Source organism: Myxocyprinus asiaticus, chromosome 3 (assembly GCF_019703515.2).
Source record: "Myxocyprinus asiaticus isolate MX2 ecotype Aquarium Trade chromosome 3, UBuf_Myxa_2, whole genome shotgun sequence".
In the NCBI taxonomy this organism is placed as follows: Eukaryota; Metazoa; Chordata; class Actinopteri; order Cypriniformes; family Catostomidae; genus Myxocyprinus; species Myxocyprinus asiaticus.
The window spans coordinates 23,465,252-23,485,640 of record NC_059346.1 but is presented as its reverse complement, the minus strand read 5'-3'; the positions used below and the strand labels follow the sequence as shown (position 1 = coordinate 23,485,640).

The following is a 20,389-nucleotide window of genomic DNA, read 5'->3' as shown; positions in this document are numbered from 1 at the left end:
GTAAAGTTTTTGGCTACTCTACCCACCTCTGCACACACACATGTGAAAGTGTATGTTTTACTTTATATTTCGTTTACAACCATTTTAATCACATTTAAGCCTCAAAAAATTTTAGGGTGACAAATTCATTTTAAAAAGTGAAAAATGTTATGAACTTGCATGTGTAATAATACTGTCACTTTTGGAAAGTTAATGTCAACTACACATTTTAACAAGTTGAAACCTAAAAATTAAGCAGAATTACACGTATAACAATGAAATGCTTGTATCATGAAAAAGTGCAATGTTTCATAGCTGTCTGAATGTGATATGCCAGGTCCAGTTTATACCTCACTAGCATTTTCACATAGTAAAGGGGTGCTGTAGACTCACCCCATCAACTCTTGGGGAAAAATACTTTCTGGGCTCCCACATGTAATCCAACTCTTCCCAGAAGCTTCAATACAAACAGTAAGTTAGATGACAAAGTTCGGAAGAGTGGAGCGTGGAAAAGGGGTGGGACTGAATAAGGTGAATAACAAATCCTTTATTCAAACAGCTGAGCATGTACTAGCCTATTCTACACTCCCCGTCCATTCAAATGGCAGTGTGCAGTGCTGTCTTTCAGCCAAGTCTCATTTCACAGTGTGCTGTGCTTGCCTCAAGATTGGATTTCCCTGGTGGATGTCTAAAGCATGCTCATGTCTCAGTGTTGTCACAGGTTGAGCCATAGCACTAAAGTTCTCTCTGGCTGATTGAGCCTCAGAGACACAGAAACAGCTAGTAAATCAACAGAATTGCCATGAAATTAAAGGGAATTGATACCATGCTGAGTCAAAAAACAGCATTTTTACTGCTGTTTTGAATTCTAGGCTACAAGAAAGATACAAGAAATGTGATACTTATATGTATGAGAACAAAGATGCATTTTTTTGCTTTGAGGAGTGATCTGATTTATCTCCTAAAGTGCAGTACTCCACTTTAGCTCCCTCATTTACATCTTGCTCATAGCAAAAATTTTTTATTATTTTTTATCTTAAGCTTCTTTTTTGCCTTGAGGATATAACAAACATAAACCTAGTTGAACAGTTCAAATGAGGTTATATTATCTGAACAGGGCAATTTCTCCCTTTTATATTTGAATCTTTATATCTGAATATCCTTATTTGTAGTTGCTTTGGATAAAACAATGTATCGTGTAGTGTTCTGATTGGCTGTGATCATGTCGCTAAGCAGTTTTGCATTTATTATGGACAGATAAATTGCTTGCCACTGGAAACTTTCATCACATCTAGTTAGCATGCAGACAGCATGATCATGAGGCTTACCTTTCGAAACTACCTTCACGTTGGGAGCACACCTACAGTATGATGGAATTTGAATACAATAGTCTGTTAAAAATGTATAAATGTAAATGTAAAGCCATTGGCTGCAAGGATTGGTTACCACGCCAGTGTCTTGAAGCACAGGAGAAAGGTTTCTGTGCTTTCCTTCTACCTATCCTTTGAGTGAACATACATCTGCCTTCTGCCTCATCCAAACCCATTTAGTTAGCTGTCACTGCGTCCCCATACCAGCTGTGAAGGCAAGCTGTACTTTGGGCCATGATTTGCCAGCTTTCCTTCTCCGTGAGGCCAGGTTTTTCTGTATGGTGTTTTTATACGAAAAGACTACATGTCAGAGATATGAGAGCATGAAAGAGAACTGAGGATAGTGTGAAAGCTATTAATATATTAATGCAGAGCGTCCTTGCCTCTACTTCCCTCCATTTAAAAGCCTGAGAATGAACAGTCAGATTTCTTTCTAGTCATCGATTGTGTGTGTGTGATGGAGAGAGAGAGACAGGAGTACTGTGATCGAATGGCTGTACCTGGGAGAATGGGGAGGATATTTTCCCACACAATTCAGCTGTGCCATCAAGAAAGCAGGTCAACACGGGGAAGTAGATTTGAAATGTCAGAGTGAAATGTACATGTAATGGACACTCTTAGGAGTGATCCATAGTGATTCCAAGGACAGCCAGCAATGGCTGTATATTTTGTGGTGAGATTATCAAGTTCTGTTTTTCCCTGGTTATGTTTTTTTTATTTTATTTTTTAATGCAAAAATTGCAGATCCCATGACTTCAAAATTGGACTTTGTGGCTTTAAGCATAAGTATATTAACTTTGAGGCCATCAATGTGCAGAGTTGGGGAGTAATAAAATGCATGTAACAGGATTACATATTTAAAATACAATATATTAGTAACAGCATTCCACTACAGTTACAATTGTATTTGTTGGTAATAGGAGCAGACAAAGGGCGCTTTCACACAGTTATGAGTGAAAAGATGAATATGATGTAATAGAGGAACTTTCGTTTTGGGAGAATCCACATACGATCAGAAGATGACGTTGTGTACACTCTGTGGGGAGTTTCGGAGCAGCAGAAATGATTAACCTTGTGTAAATTGTCATGTGAACGTTTATCGTTATGCTAAGCTAAAATGCTATTTCTAACCCTTTTACAATTTAAAATTGTTTCCTATAAAAATATCTAAAAATCCTAAAAACAAGATAAATTTACTTTTTCTTGTTTTAGAAGCAACACTGCATAAGTTATTTAGGCTTTTTTCAGATATATAAGTGTATTTTGTCTTACTGTAACACAGACCCCCCCTACACACACTTTTTATTAACTTGTTTATAGTCAAAACAAGTGAATAAATCTGTGCTGAACAAGTTATGCAAAGTATTTAGATTATGTTACTGACCTTGAGTAACGGAATACATTATCTAACGTATGTAACGTAGCTAATGGAATATGTAAAATTTTTTAATTTTACAGCATGTATTTTGTAATCTGCCATGAAATCTGTAGTGGAATCTGAACATTTTAAAAGTAACCCTCCCAACCCTGTCTATGTGCTAGTGTACTCCTAAAAATTGTAACAAATACACATTTTCAAATTTACAAGACAACAGACAAAATATATTTTGCTTAATATATTGCTTATTTTGTACTACATATACACATTTCTGTCTAATAAAATGCCTCTAGAATGAGAATGTTCCTCTAATGCATCCTTTTCACAATTACTGATTTGGAACACAGAAATAAACTATAGTGGGGTAAACTTCCATAGGGATGAATTGGAGACCAGAGCAAATATTATTTTTGTTTTCTTATTTGCTCCAATAGCAGAAAACAAAAACCCACTATTAAGTTTCCACGGCTTTCCAAAAGGAAAACAACAGAGGCTGGCGGACTACAAATGTCAGAGGAGAGACAAAAATGCTAAATTTGCTGTCACTCCATCAGCAGCAGTAGTGAAAAGTTTTGCTAGGGTAATATAACACAAAGAATAATGTTAAAAATTTACACTAAATAATGAAAAATTGAAAATGTAATAAAGTTTGATTTATGCTGCCAAAATACCACGTGCCACCAACTAGCAAGTAGCAAATTATGGTTCACTGAGCTCATTGAAAAAATCCATCTAATATTGTGGACAAAGAAGGAGAAATGTTGATATAAATATAATTCATTCAATAAAAAGTATCTTTAAAATTGTTTAAACTAATTTAAAATGTACTATTTTAGTAAATATTTGTGCTGTGTTTTTTTTAATGCTTATTAGAGTATTGTATTGTTAGCTTAGCAATATGCTAACGCTATTGAAATCAACTGTGATTCAGGTCTTAAGGAGCACTCTTTGGTGTTGCTGCTTATGTAGAGCATTTCTAATCTGTTAATTTCAGTTAGTATGACTGTACAGGCAAGGCAGCTCACTAGGTTTTATAACAGAGCTATACTGTATCATTGATGTGTTTTCTCCACAGGATTCTGACCGTAGTGGGGCCAGACTTCGATTTGCGGACACTCAGGGCAGTGAGAGTGTTGCGGCCTCTCAAACTGGTGTCTGGAATTCCCAGTAAGTCCCAGTAACACTGCATCTGACATTCCCCTTTTAAGAAAACTCCAATTTAAGAATGTTCTCCTTCCAAGGACAAATGTATCCTTTTATGTTAGCACAATGTTACACTTATAACTTCTAGTCTTTGCATTTCCTGATCGACAGACAACTGATTGACAATTATTGCTGGTTATAATTTGTATTACATAATTCTCTATTTGTAATCAGGTCTCCAAGTTGTTCTGAAGTCCATCATGAAAGCGATGGTACCTCTGCTTCAGATAGGCCTTCTGCTCTTCTTTGCTATCCTCATGTTTGCCATTATTGGTCTAGACTTCTATATGGGCAAGTTCCACCGCACCTGCTTCAGAATCGATACCGGTATGTGAGCTAAAACGTACTAATGGAGCTTGTGGTTATAGTTTATTGTGTTAATAAGCACTCATACTCTTATAGTGCTGTAAAGATTGCTGACAGTAATGTTGCTCTATCAGGGGAACAGGCAGCCGAATTCCCCTGTGGCTCAGAACCACCAGCGCTGACGTGTGAGAATGGTACCATTTGTCGGGAATACTGGATCGGTCCAAACTTCGGCATTACTAACTTCGACAACATCCTGTTTGCTGTGCTCACTGTCTTCCAGTGCATTACTATGGAGGGATGGGTGGACATCCTTTATAATGTGAGTTCAGTATTCAAGCTTGTTTTGTCAACTTTTATAAACAATTGAAATAAAATTCTCAGAAATTCTCATTCTTAAACTGTTTAGCAAACTTTAAAAGAAAAGAGATGATTTTACGATAGATAGATAGATAGATAGATAGATAGATAGATAGATAGAAACAGTAGATTTGTTGATTCTTTTATTGACTATTGATTCATTCATTCTGATGAAACATTCACAAAGTAACAGGCAATGCAAGAATATATACAGTATGTAGAAGGAAAAATAAATTTGCTTCCTATACTACAGGCATGACGGGGAGAGGAGACATTATACAGTCTGATAGATCCCCAGTATTGCTTCTTAGAGCACCTTGGTGGAATGAGCTGATGACTGAAGGGTGTTTTTGTGCAAAGTTACAAAGTTACTGTAAATGTATTTCATCCACACTGGAGAAAACAGATATCAGTTCCTTAGGTAAATACACAGAAAAAGGACCACTATTGTAAATTCAAAAAGTTCTGCCAACATTTTTTGTCATGAACGCACAGTAATGCTCACATTTCAGGGGCTTCTGTCAAAATGATGCTGAGCATGGCCAAATTGGATCTCTGCTCAAAGCTGAAGTTAATAATTTATATTCATTTTGACTAACTGAATTATCTAGACCTCACATCCAGAGTTTGGGTTGTCCCTGGAACCATTCAGTATTTTCAGACAATGAACGTAAACTTTTAGTCTTCTAGTGAATCCAATTTCTTTTAGTTTTCATCACAGTATCTGTGCTGCACTTCTTGAATCATTGGCTGAATGTCATACGGAGCACCATACTGTGCATCAGTCTCTGATGTCTTGCTGCTGGTTGTCCTTACCTTCTTTGAACCCCATGCTCTCAGAAGTAGAACCACACTGCCCTAGTGATTCATGATCAATAGATGCCTGCCACTGACCACACTGAGTATGACCACTGTGTATTAAAGATGGTGTGTCTCTGCACTGTACAAAATAACATAGCACCTAATCTTGCTTAGGTCCACTTTGGAGCTTATTCTGGCCAAGAAGTGCCCATTTATTCAGGAAGGGGTGTTCTGAGCGACCATCACAGTTCGCTTTTTTATGAGATGTTTGTGGTGGGTAAATCTGACATTGATGGTACCACTCTAACACTGTGTCCTAAACAGTTGCAAAGCAATAGGATTTCAGTGACAAGCAATTTGTCTGCCCATATTAAACCTGAATCACTGCCAGTCAGAACATATTTAGTGTTTAATGTTCTGTAGTTATGAGGAGCGTGATTTTGGACTTACACAAGAAACCAAGCGATCGATAGAATCCCATGTTGCATGTTTCTTGTCGCAACCGCTGCCGGAAAGGACAAAATCTCAGATTAACATGGAAGAGATACCATTTATTGCACCTTGCTTTATCGCATTTCATCTAAACAACTCATAAACAAAGAAGAAAATACAGTTGTGCTTAAAGTATTAAGTGCCTTAAAACTTTAAATGTGCTTCAAAGATTTGATGCCACGAACCTTGCCAGTTTTGGCAAATCCAGCAACTAGTTCTTCCTCTGAAATGCTGTGACTTTGTTTTCTGACAAACTGTCAAAAACCTGTGCACCCTGGAACCCTGGGTAGCTCAGCAAGTAAAGATGCTGACCACCACACCTAAAGCCATGAGCCGAATCCAGGGCATGCTGAGTGACTCCAGCCAGGTCTCCTAAGCAACCAAATTGGTCCGGTTGCTAGGGAGGGTAGAGTCACATGGGGTAACCTCCTGTGATTGCTATAATGTGTTTCTCGCTCTTGGTGGGGCACGTGGTGAGTTGTGCCATGGAGAATAGTGTGAAGCCTCCACACGCGCTATGTCTCCGCGGTAACGCGCTCAACAAGCCACGTGATAAAATGCGCGGATTGACAGTCTCAGAGGCGGAGGCAACTGAGATTCGTCCTCCGCCACCCGGATTGAGGCGAGTCACTACTCCACGACGAGAACTTAGAGCATATTGGGAATTGGGCATTCCAAATTGGAGAGAAAAGGGGAGAAAAAAAAAACTTGTGCGCCCTGACTCCTGGAAATTAAACATAAGCCAGCCGAACACACCATTTCCTTTTGAAATCTGGTTGGTCTGTAAACAGGGAGGTGGGCATGCTGTCTGTGACTGAGATTACATAGTGCTAAGGTCTTAAAATATTTGGCTTGATTGGACTCCACCCTGTAGAATTTTTCACTGGTGTCATGTTTCTCTTTATAGATGGTGTCTGGAATCGCTGCTGTCAATCACACAGTAAATCATGCTAACTTCATTTCTGCTCCATTGCTATAGGCTGCTTTGGTTCATCTTTCTTATCCCATCATGAATAATCTCTGTGTCTGGATTTTAATTACCTAGTGTCTTTCCTTCCTCTCTCCAAGGCCAAAAATATAATGATTAATCTCACTGTCCTATGAGGCTATTAGTGTTGAATTTAGCCCCATGATACTGAAGGATATATAGAATCTGCCACTAGCCTGTTATCCATCATAAATTGTGTGTGTGTGTGTGTGTGTGTGGGTTTGATTGAGATTTAGAGATGTAGAAGAAGGCCCTTGCTCTCTTTTTCCTCATCCTCATCCATTATCTCTACATAACAGCTGCTGAAGGCTCTTGAAATATAAGATGTGATCAAGATGGAAAAGCACACACTCTTTGACACAAATCTGTATCTTTTGTCATTTATACAGTAGGCAACCAGATGGTTGCACAAATTCATCCTCATGAAATTATCTCCCTCCATTGTCTGACTGAGGTATTAGGTATAACAATATAAAAGGAATAGTTCACCCCAAAATGAAATTTAAATTGTATGACATTATTTCTTTAGTGGAACACAAAAGGATTTTTTTTAATCTTCAAATGTTTTTGGCAAATAATGAAAGTGACTAATGAATCGGGGCTTTCAAGTTCCATTAAGTACAAAAAAACACCATAAAACCACAGTAAAAGTAGTCAATGTGACTACAATGTACTATTTTCTAAGTCTTCTGAAGCCACACAATAACTCTGTGTGATGAATAGACCAAAATATAGGTTTTTATTCACTTTCAAATCAGGTAATTGACTGAACTCCTGTAGGTAGTGGACAAATTAAAAATGGCGACTATGTTAAAGGCGCTGTAAGTGATTTTAGCCATTCTACTTCCATGAGACTGAGCCGTTGTATTAGCCACGCCCCCTCTTTCCAAAATCCAGCACTCCAAAGATACCAAATTAGCTTTATTGAGGCTGACATCATGCAGAAACCATTGTTAAAAACAACAGTAACAAAATAGCACCCACAACTGACAACTGTTATAAACAACATGGCATAGAATTGGCAGAAAGCCTCAACAATTCACTGAAACTACAATAGTAGAATGTGCATAATGATTGACAGGTCAAAAGCATCAGAGACCACAGACCACAGACACATTTTTGTTTGCTGTTTACAATGTCTAGAGCTGTCACAGAAACTGGTGAGATATCTCACAACACTTATTTAATTAATATCTTTCAGTGAGTAGGAAAGATTATTGCATACCTTTACATGAAAAAATCGCTTAAAGCACCTTTAATCTGTTGGCATCCACATAAAAAAAGTGTTCCTTTAAAAAACGACAGCATATGGTTTGGGACAATATGAGAACTAAATAATTACATAATTGTAATTTTCAGGGGAACTATTCCTTTAATTACCTCATGTACTTCTTAGTTTGCAGTTAGCTGTATCTTTAGATGGTAGTGACAGTGTAAATGTTTGTTTAATATAATGATAAACCAGACATTTTGTCCTTGAAGTTGTAAGCAGCATTCTGAATGATAGGGAAAAGAAAGATGGATAGACTCTAATGGTGCTGTGGTTCGCTAAGGGCTACTGCAACATGATATCACACTAGACTAATGGAGGTGGCTGGTCTGCTGGGGTTGTGGGTTGCCTTCTGATGGCCAAATAGAGTAAGAGGGGATGTGCTTTTTTCCATAATTTATTGCAGCATGGCTGTCAAGAGAGGCAAATATGACTCAGTGGCAACCTTTTCTGCTCTTAATCTAGATAATTCTTCTCTACACGCTGACCTTTAAGATGTTTTCTCAGTTCACCACATTTATGCTTGTAAACTTACCAGAAATAGCCTGATGCGTTTTCCATGTGTAGCTGAGCCGAGCTTATTGTAGACTGCTGCAATCCTTGAAAATGCCCAGCATTGTTTAACAGCATGGATGTAGATCTTTTGTAATGGATGGAGTTTAACAAATAAATAACAAGCAACACTGGTCAAAAATAAAACAAAAAGCCTCTGGTCTGTGCATGCCACTTGCCAAGTCTACTGTACTTGGTTGCTAGTAGGTGTTTCTACTCTACTACCTTATCCAATTATATCAGGTGGAGGATCACATGAGCTCCTTTTTCTTCACTCCAATTGATAGTCAGCGTTTCACGTTGCTGCGAATTTGCTTAATGCTGAAGTTTGTGTCAGTAGTGCGACCAAACAGAATTGCGAAAATAAAAATTGCTTTCCAACAACTTTGGATAAAACTCCTCCGTCTGCCATTGATCAAACAAACAGATAGTTCTGCCCCAAATACTCACCATTTTGAGAATCAGTGTTGCTCTTTAACCTCAGTGGACAGAAAGAGAGACAGAAAGAACTGGAATGAGAATCTTGAGCTAATATCTGTGCTTTGCTCTTAATGCAAAATCGAATCAGTTCATATTTTAGTCTTCTCCCTAAACAATAACACACTCATTTTGCTAGGCAGATATTACGCTAAAGTGTTGCTTCTGTGCTGATTCATTTCAGGGACGACAAGTACTCATTCATTCTTAAAGAGCATTTGTGCAAGCAAACATCATTGTCTCCTCTCTAATTAGGTCTTCTCGCTGCATAGTCCAGGCTGGAAAGCAGAATATTTGTATCAAATCAGTGGCTTCTCTCCAGAGATCAATATACTTCCCCTCGGTACCTAATTTTCTCATTTCTAATAGAGCTTTGATAGGCTCCAATCAGTGTGCTAATATCTCTGAAACATTAAAGGGAGTGTTCACCCAAAAATGAAGATTCTCTCATAATTTACTTACCCTCATGCCATCCCAGATGTATATGACTTCCTTTCTTCAGTATTACATATTTGAAGAAAAATAGAAAAATATCTCAGCTCAGTAGGTCCTTATAATGGATGTGGATGGTAAAAAGATTTTTTATGCTCCAAAAAGCACAGACAATCAGCATTAACGTCATCCATACGACTCCAGTGATTAAATCAAAACGCTTTTGATGCAAAAAAGATCAATATTTAAGTACTTTTTAACTATTAATAATCACTTCCCTTAAGCAGCGGTATGCACATTCACGAGAGGGCTGAGGTCACATGGTCTCTCGTGTGACGTATTGGCGTTGGCATGTTCATGCAAGAACTGCTGTATGCTCGACACACCTGGAAGAGCAGTGCAGTTTACAACTGAGTAGGAGGAACACTGTACAGACCGAACGGCGTAAACAAATTGAAGCAAATTTAAACAAAGATGTCAGAAGCGTTTGATTTAAGACGAGAGGAGGAGATAAAAGTTTTTGCACAGCCATATTTATTCGAACCAGAGTTCTCTGACCAGGAGCACAGGGAGATGGAGGAGGCTGGACCAACAAGCCTCAGAGAGACAGAGAGCACAGGAGATGTGGTGGTGCACATATGGGCAATGATAGGCAATGCCAACAGAGGTAGAGATCATCTGCTGTAACGAATGGAACATTGCCATGCCATCGCTGGAAAGACCTTGTGACCTCAGCTCTCTAATGAAAGTGCATACTGCTGCTTACCGGTCGCGATTATTTATGGATAAAAAGTACTTAAATATTGATCATTTTTGCAACAAAAGCGATCGTATCGCTTTATAAGACATTCATTTAACCACTGGATGACGTTAATGCTGATTGTCTGTGCTTTTTGGTGCATCAAATATCATGCCATCCACATTCACTATAAGGACCTTCTGAGCTGAGATATTTTTCTTCAAATGTATTCTACTGAAGAAAGGCATATACATCTGGGATGGCATGAGAGTGAGTAAATTATCAGAGAATTAAAATTTTTGGGTGAACTACCTTTAAAGCAAGATTATGTCTGCTTGAATAAAAAGTTGCAGTAAAATACAGTATGTTTAAACGTCTTGATGTCGTGAACTAGATGTGTACCCGCATTATCTTGCTGTTCTGCATGTTTGAATGTAGAGCAAGGATTGCCTTGAGACTCCTAAGCTCTCTGTTTGTATTGAAGTGCGCCATTCTGCATTCAGGATGCGCATAAGCGGTTTTGTGCCGCTCTGTTTTGAAGCCTTTCTTATTTTTAACTTTTTTTACTATGATAGTTTTGTGCAATAAGATGTTATAATTATTTAGCCTACTTATCTGTTGCATAACTGTTAGTTACCATGTTGAAATGCTGCACTTAGCATACATATATCCCTCTGAAATGCGTCTGATCAGGGTCACGTGATTATAACAGAGCCTATATTATACATTATTATCTTTAATAGTCGACTAGTCGTTCAAACAACTGACCGACTAGTTGATTATGAAAATTGTTAGTTTTGCACATCCCTATTGTACAATGTCCTGCAATTTAAAAAGTAGTTCACTCAAAAATGACAATTCTGTTGTAATTTACTCACCTTCATCTCGTACAAAACCTGTATGAATATTTCTTTATGTGATACTCAAAAGGAGATGTTTTATCTAACACCAAAGACTGTCTTTTCAACACAATGCTAATAGCTGGGTTTCCATCCAACTATTTTTATGCGCATTTTGAAATTGTGCATAAGAAATCCTGAGCAATTTGTCATACAAAAGTCAACAATATCTTCAGTATCACACTGCCAAATTCTCACAGTGGCCAAAGTAGTAAAGATGCTAGCGCAGAAGAAAGAGAGAGACAAAAACAATTTGTAAAAAAAAATTTTTTTTTTTATTTATTTTTTTTTTTGCAGAAAGACCATTTAGTGTTGATTGGTTAAGTGCTCGCAGAGCAGATGTATTTTCAGCTGTTTCATGAATGCTGAGATGGTATCAGCAGATCGTGTGGAGGTTGGAAGCTCATTCCACCACAGAGGACCGGAGAGAGTGAATGATCGTGAAAGGGATTTTGCGCCTCTTTGCGACGAGACAACCAGGCACCACTTGTTCATTGACCGCAGAGAACGAGTTGGGAAATAGACCTGGAGGAGTAAATTTGAAGTAAGAGGGTGTTGTTCCATTAGCTGTCCTGAAGGCCAGAGTCAAAACCTTGAATTTGATGTGGGCAGCTACTGGCAGCCTTTGGAGAGAAATCAAGAGTGGGATGACTTGAACCCTCTTTGGCTGATTGAAGACCAGTCCCGCTGCAGTGTTCTGGACCATCTGCACTGGTTTAATCGTGCAAGCTGGGAGACTGGCCAACAAGGCATTACTGTAGTCCAGCCTTGAAATGACCAGAGCTTGGATCAGGTGCTATGTAGTCTCCTGTTAGCTTTTAATAAAATAATGTACAATTGCTCCAATCCTGTAAATAAACTCTCCCCGAAGCAAGGAGGTAATTTAGCTGCTCCATCGTGACAAGGCGGCTCCCTCAAGATAATACGTATGACATAATGGATGGAAACATGTAATGATTAGTATTTTCCCTAGTCTAATTTTTATAAATGTGCTTAAAATTTTTTTTAACATTTCGATGGAAACCCAGCTAATGGTAGTGCCTCACTTTACAGCTTAAAAAGAACCCAAAAGTATCATAAAAGTAGTCCATGTGGCTTTTGCGAGATGAGAAAAAGCCCCGAAATGTAAACATTTTTCAGTGAAAATCTTGACATCTGTTGCATAATCATGAGAGCTATGAGAGTGAACTTGTATTGTTTTAGCGCAAGTTCTCAGGCCTTCAAAAGTCTTGGAATATGATGCACATATTTCACTGACTACTTTTGTGATACTTTTGGGTCCTTTTTAAAGCTTTAAAATGAGGCACTGTCCACTGCCCATGTATTGAAAAAATGGACAAAAATATTTATTGAAACATCTCCTTTTGTGTTCCGCATAAGAGAGAAAGTCATACGGGTGAGGGTGAATAAATGATTCCTTTAATGGCCATAACCACTATACACTGAGGGTGTTGCATCCTGTCTAATATTCAGAAAAGTGACAGATCAATATAGTTTTCTTAGAGAATCATCTTCATCTCTCTCCTCCTATAAGATGGCATCCTCAAGTGTTCTTCTGCACACTGGTCTTCCAGTCTCTTGGGTCCTTGATGAGGTCTAATGAGGGATGGATGTTCCCAGATCATACCATCCAGACCTTGGCTCTTATAGGGATAATCTGATTATCCTGGACACAAGAACTTTACATCAGTGGAAAACTGGAATCTAGTATCCGTTCTTTCTTGTCCTACACTCTTAAAAAAATTGTTCTAAATAGTACCAAATAAGAGTTCTTCGGCTTGTAACAATAGCAGAACCCTTTTTGGTGCTAAATAGAATCCTTTTTTAAGGTTCCATAAAGAACTTTCCTTTGAAAGTGCTATTTATAACCTCAGTAGTGCTATAAAGAACCTTTTTGATGCAAGGAGGGTTTTTTTTTTCTACCCCTCTTTATATCTGCTCCTATAAATTATTATAGCCTAAATTATGGTTTTACATTAAATATAACCAAACAAACAAATAAATAAATAAAAGCAAGGCATGTTTGTGTGAATTAAGAACTCTTATTTTCTATTTAAATTAAAAATTGTAGAAAAAAATAATGCTTTTACAGTAATCATTAGTTGAATGCATTAATGAATTATTGTGATAAAATAATTCAAAATGCATAAATCATTCACATTAATAAATACATCAACAAATATATAACATGAAAGAGTCATTAAATGCATATGCAAATGAAATAGCAGACCCACATTTCTCCACACATTACGGTTGGGACAGAAACGTGTACATTCTTTTATCTTTTATATAGAGAGTATTTTTCTTCCATACTGACAACCAATCCTTCAAGGAAGAGCAACGTCCCATGGAAACACTATAGATGTAATGAAGGCTAAACAAAACTGAAGGCTTCACTAAAATATCTGCACAATCCTCTATGATGTCTTCACCATCCATCACTGTGTATTTTGATGTATTTGAGTGGCAGCCCCTCTCTGCAGGTAATGAGGTTGTGGCATATTTCAACAGCATATGTTTGAATAGAAATACACAATTAGGTTCAGAGTCAGTGTTTTCATATATGTGGACAATCTAAGTGAGCCCTTCACAGTGTGAAAAATAAAAAGTAAAATAAGGTGTGATAGTTTATTTTTATTTTTATTTATTTATTTATTTTGTGACTGGGCAAAATTTGTATGCATAAACCCAATTAAATAATTTAAACATTCCAAAATTCAGTCTTTATCACTCACGTGCTTTGTGGAGAAGCGGAGAGAAGTATTCACACCGAACACAGATGGAAGACATAGTGTAGCTGCTTTTTAACTAAACCTATGACACAAAGATATTACATTGCATTAATTAATTACAGTGTATACTGTAAATGAATGGCAAAAATAGATAGGAAAAAAGAAAGAGAGATAAAAGTACTTAAAACTCACATAATCTGATAGCTTGTAGGCAGGCGTATGCTGTTATCAGAGCAGACAATGAATCATACCCGGGTGGGATGGATAACTGAAATCACAAATAAAAATCCCAAATTACCCCGTTTTTCAGAACATTATTTCAGTATATATTTTTTTACATTTTTTTATTGATTCCTATATTAACACATAAAAGCAAGAAAATATAAAAACAGAATCAATACTTAACCACCTCTGTTACTACCCCCCCCCCCCCCCCCCCAACCCTACCCATAAGAACATCCCAGTGGTCCAACATAATTATAGACACACAAAAACAAATATTAAAAAATAAAATAATTAATCAAATATAATAAATCACACACATAACCTCTACATCTCTCTCTCCACTGTCCCTCCCTGAGAGCCCTCCAAAAATGGCAAATATTTGCCCCACTTTCCCATAAACAAGTCCAAATTACCCAATCCTCTAGATAGCCCTTCTTCAAATGCTGCCACCCTCCCCATCTCTGTACACCACTCTGGAAATGATGGCACTCCATCAGACTTCCAACCCCTTAAAATGACTTGTCTGCCAATCATAACCAATTTTTTATAAATTTGTCCCCCAAATTTATGACCGCTCCGTCGCCCAAAATACAAAGTCTGGGGCAAAGCAAAACTTGAGTGCCCAAAACGTCAAACAAATAGCTCTGCACCTTCATCCAAAAATCTTGAATCTTAACACACCCCCAAAAGGCATGAGTTTTGTCTCCAACTTCTGACTGACAACACCAGCAGTTGGGTGTGTCTTTAAGACCAAGCCTATATAATCTAGTGGGGGTCCAGTAAAATCTATGTAAAATCTTAAATTGCATAAGGCGAACCCTTGCATCTCTAGATGCAGACTTGACATTTTTTAGAATCTTAGTCCACACTTCTTCCTCCAATACCAAATTCAAATCTTTTTCCCATAATCTCTTGATAGAAGCTAAAGCTCCATCTCCCAGACTCCGAACCAGCAGGGAGTAATACACTGATGCCTCATGACCTTTTCCAAAAGCAGTAATCACCTTTCCCAAAGCATTTGCCGCTTTAGGGGGGTGTGTGCTACTCCCAAAAATAGTACAGAGCATGTGGCTCAGCTGTAAATACCTATAAAACTGAGATCTGGGAATCCCAAAATTATGACCCAAATTCTCAAAAGATCTCAACACTCCACTCTCATACAGGTCACCGAGTGTAACAACTTGAACCGATCACGTTTCTCTCTTGTCGAATTCGCAAAGTCCGGGAACAAGAAAATATTGTGATTCCTCCAAGAAAGCTTTCCTTTGCTCCTCGCCTGGCGTCACACGAGATCTTTATCGGATGATTTCAGAAATTTGTCCAGAATCAATCGGGGCCTGTCTCCCTCAGCAGTTCTGCGAGCCGGGACTCTGTGAGCTCACTCGATTTCCAGTTTATGACCTGTTATGTCGAGCAGACTCGGGAAGAGCTCGTCCAGGAATTTCACCATATCTCTGCCCTCTTCATGCTCAGGAATTTCAACAATTCGTATGTTATTCCTTCGGCTCATATTTTCAAAATATTCCAGTTTCTCCTAAATTAATAGTTTTGGACACAGGCGGATTAGCGGATAATTCCCTTTCTGATGACTCAAGATAATCGATACATCTTTCAACTTCTGTCACTCTTGTAACTAACTCAGAGAATTTTGTTACCATCGCCGTAATCGATCGACGTATTACAGCGAGATCCTCCAAGTCAGCAACAACCTTCGACAGCATTACCGAGATGTTGGACAGTTGATGCTGAATTTCATCTACCGACGTGCCGTCCGAATTGAGTCTCCGGTCCGCAGGCCCATCAGAGGCCTCAGCTTGAACATGTAAGTGTCTTTTAATGTCTCCAGAGTCTGAGGATTTTGAGTTCTTTGCCATGTTTACCTCAAAGAGCAAGTATGTAACTGGGTGTATCGTATCTCACCGGATTATGACATGAAAATAATAAAAAAACTAGCAAAGTTCGCAGAGCTTGTGTCTCACATGTCTGCTTCTTGCGTGGCATCTGTGGACTTCCCATTATTTCAGTATTTTAAAGAAAATGACTGCTCACCTTTTGAGTAGGTGACTTGCATTTTCTGGTAGTGATCTCTAAAATAAAAAAAGACAATCTTATGGCTAGGAAACCACCAGTTACAGAGAGTTTTACTTTGTAAAGGTTAAAATGAGAAGCGCTTAATATAGACTTGCTCAACATTTTGCAAAAAATGTGCTGTGCTGCCTTTATCAAGCATTGACAAAATTGTCTGTTTTCTGGTAACAGGCACAGTTACATTCATTCTGTGATTATTTAGAGGTTTTAAGCACTAAGGTTAGTCCATCAGTCTCATGCCCTGCAGGGAGAGAAAAACAGATTTCATGAGCTCTAGGTTGTATGATCATGAATTCCCTTCAAGGTTATTAAATATATTTGCAAAAAATAATTGGATGCAGGTTTTTCTTTGGACCATCAAGTCAAGTCTTTTTTATTTGTATAGCGCCTTTCACAACACACATCGTTTCAAAACAGCTTTACAGAAAATCATGCTTTAACAGAAAATGAAACTGTAATATCTATAAAGTCTTAGAGTCATCATTGTGTAATTTGATTAAATATGATTGTAAATTGTGTATAAAAATAAATTATTAAATAATAATTGTATTTAGAACCCCAGTGAGTAAGCTGAAGGCTACTGTGGAAAGGAACACAAAACTCCATAAGATGTTGGTTAATGGAGAAAAATAACCTTGGGAGAAGCCAGGCTCACTGTGGGGGCCAGTTCCCAACTGGCTAAAAAGCATGAATATAATGCCAATATTAGTTATTTATGTGCAGTGCAAGTCATGGTCAACTAAGTAAGTGTTAAGGGCCAGTGTTTAAACAAAGATTTTGTACAAACTGTGAGATTAATGTCTAATGTCTTTGAAGGTCATCCTGGATTAACTGCAGAAGTTTACATAGTTGCATTGTCCTTTGTTAGTTGGCTGATGAAGGCTTTTATTGGCAATTAATTGATAGTCTATGTATTCCATTTCAAGAGTGTAGTCCATCATTAGACCAAGGTGATGCAGGCAGAGATTAGTGAGGTGCATCGCAGTTCAACCGGCCAGTCATTTCGGTGAGGTCTATCCTAAATCCAAGGTTCAGGCTGTGGCATATAAATTATACCATGTCTTATAGTTGGAGTTGGCATCAGTTCATCCTCTGAAGTCCATCGTAATAGACTGAAGTGATGTCTGGCTGGCACCGGCTGCATTTAGTTGTCATCACTCAGAGACACGTAGCAGTGGAGTCTGACACCAAGCAGGAAAGTAGCTGGATCTGGCCGGCTCTGGTAACCTCAGGATATGAATCCTGACAGGGAAAGAAATAGAATAATATTAGTGTAGATGCCATACAATTTTTTGCAGAGTTATAGATTATGAGAAATGTTTCTGGTTCCGGCAGACCTAACTAAAGCAGCCTAATTGTGAGCTGATGGATAAATTAGGTGTATGCCTGGATAAATTGATGAGTCTTTAGTCTAGACTTAAACTGAGGGAGTGTGTCTGCATACCGAACAGTGTTAGGGAGACTACTCCTTAGCTTAGGAGCCAAATAGGAAAAGGATCTACCTCCATTTGTGGATTTTGATATTCTAGGCAAAATTAACAGGCTAGAATTTTGCAATCGTAATGAACGTGATGGAATATAGAGTGGTAGAAGGTCACTTAAGTACTGCGGACTATGTAGGGCTACATTTCTAAATCTAACGGTCAATAAGCTCTGAGTAAAATAACTTATAATTATTGAATGCTTAGAGGACAATGTTGCAACAAGAAAAATTATTTTGTGCAATTAGTCATGCAAATGCATAAAATAGTAACAGCTTCTGGAATGTTCCGCCATACAGTTTACTCTATATTCTTCTAGGATTTTTATGACGTAAATGAGCTGAGAAAATGCAATCTCCCCAACATGAACAGTTACAGCCATAGCCGTAGCAAAAGTGGTATAAATCATGACTTCAAATTTGGCCAACCTCTTAAAAAAACGTTTTGCTCCCAAACAACACATTTACGATAAACTGTCAACTTTAAATTTGCCATGTTTTCACTTTCAAAAACTGTGAATGAAGCGAAAGAAAAATAAGCAAATGCAGTATAAAGATAGTTTCTCAGGATACTCATAGGGACACAAAACTGAAGCTGGATGTGTTCTGAATGATCTGTAACTCAACAAGATACAGTTGTCATTTTCTTTTGTCTTTTTTATTAATGATCATTTTGGCATTTTGGCTTTGAGTAGAAAATGTCAGAAAAGTACTGGGAGAGAAAGTGGTGGTGGTGGGGTACGATTTGGGTGATGAGGATTTGTGACCGCACCATTATTCAAAATGAGCATGTGCACTAGCCACTGTACCATTGCTTCAACCGTTTCCTTTTGTCTTAATATTGATGTTGTAATCTCATTCAAATGTAGTTGCTCACCTAGTCATTCCATTAGTTACCCAATATAGGCTCTGTCTCACAAATCAATATTAATGGGAAGAAATAGGCATTAATGGAACCAATAATGTAACTTAAATATTGGTAATAAAGCAAGCCTAGAGTCGTTCTCAGCTAAGAGAAACATCTTGCGAGTGATTATGTCACTTAAAGTGATTATGTCACTTTAGAGTCAGCTGTGTCCCAGAAATGCAGATCTGGAAATTAATAAAATCTCTAATTGTCTTTGGTGGGATGAGCAGGACACTTTGAATGAGGTTTGATTACAGCCTCTGTCTGTGTTCATGCTGTCTCTGAATTTATTTCAAGCTATAGAAAATAGGCAGTGTTGGGTAAGTTATTAAAATAGTAATCCACTACAAATTACTAATTATTTCTCTAAAATTGTAACCAGATTACTTTACTAATTCATTGAAAGTAATCACATCACTAATTACTTTTAAGTTAGTTTCTAAAATAATTTTCAGCTCAACAAATACAAAATAATGTCTATTATTCCTTGTTCATTGTTACACACAAGTCATACACTCAGCAGCACCTCACATTTCTCCTGCACAATGATTTGTTACAGGACCATAATTCATGTATTCTAAATAAATGTATTAGAAATAAGCATAACCCTTTAATGTACTTCAAAGTAATTAAATTAATTGAAAGTCGGTAACTGTAATCTGATTACAAGAATTTAAAATGTAATGCATTACACAACTTTTTTTTTTAATAAAAAGTCATTAGATTACAATAACTAGTTACTTTGTAATTGGATTACACCCAACACTGATAGGATGAATTTTCCAGATGTAGGGCTGGAGGTTTGTGTAAGAAAGAGTGAATTAAAACGTATTAGTTACTACACATACTGTATCAAGAGCATGTATTTTAGGGCAGTGTGTAAACTATATTCTAATAAAGAAAGCAATTAAGATTTTGTGGTTTCTGATGTCCCATAGGCCATCCTTATTAAGCTTAAAAGGATTTGTGTACCGTTGTAATTTTAAGAACAGGTGTATTCGCACCTCATAAAATGTGGTATATTGAGGTTTAATACTGGATAATTAGGTTAAAATGCTGAACTGCTATATTCCTGACACTCTGATGTATTGTTAGCAGATGCTCTTGCCATTAGTTTGGTAATCAGGTGAAGTCTGTAGTCAGCACCCAGAGGAACACAGGCCTGATCAATGGGCTGGGGGCATGGGTCATAGAAACAATTTCATACACTATGGCTACTAGTGAACACATTCTAATATTGCTTAACTACCCTGGCCATCCCATTAGAAAATGATATTTTCATTGTCTGAGCAGCGGGTCAATATTGGAACATGTGAATCGATAATCAACATTCAAGTGCATAATATATGGTTGTCCACAATTGTTATTCCTGTGTAAATACATTTATGCTGACTTGGCCCAGCATTAAGAAGTCTGTGTGAACATGGTATATTTGCCGCCTCGATGTGGCTTCTTAGCAGAGTAAATTTGATGCAAATTGGATTATTTAATATATAATTAGATCATAACACCGTGATGTGGCCCCCACATAGAGTCGGTGTCCCATATGCCAGTGATATTAGGCTTATATTCATTTTGTCAGCATGTAGGGAATGAAAGAGGCTCAGGACTCAAGCGCAGAGTAAAAATAAAGGAATCTATTAATACAAACAAAAGGGCAAAAATCTAATCAAAACTCCCACTAGGGGGAAAAACAATAAACGTAAACAAC

At 37.6% G+C, this 20,389-nt stretch overlaps 1 protein-coding gene across 1 annotated transcript in view; it reads left to right on the top strand.

The window, feature by feature from the left end:
• Positions 1-20,389, top strand: part of LOC127420016 (voltage-dependent N-type calcium channel subunit alpha-1B-like) — a 168,264-nt gene that overhangs the window by 43,161 nt on the left and 104,714 nt on the right. The window contains exons 4-6 of the mRNA XM_051661923.1: positions 3,803-3,894; positions 4,105-4,257; positions 4,371-4,558. Coding sequence (XP_051517883.1) covers positions 3,803-3,894; positions 4,105-4,257; positions 4,371-4,558 — 433 coding nt within the window. The remainder of the gene's footprint in view (positions 1-3,802; positions 3,895-4,104; positions 4,258-4,370; positions 4,559-20,389) is intronic.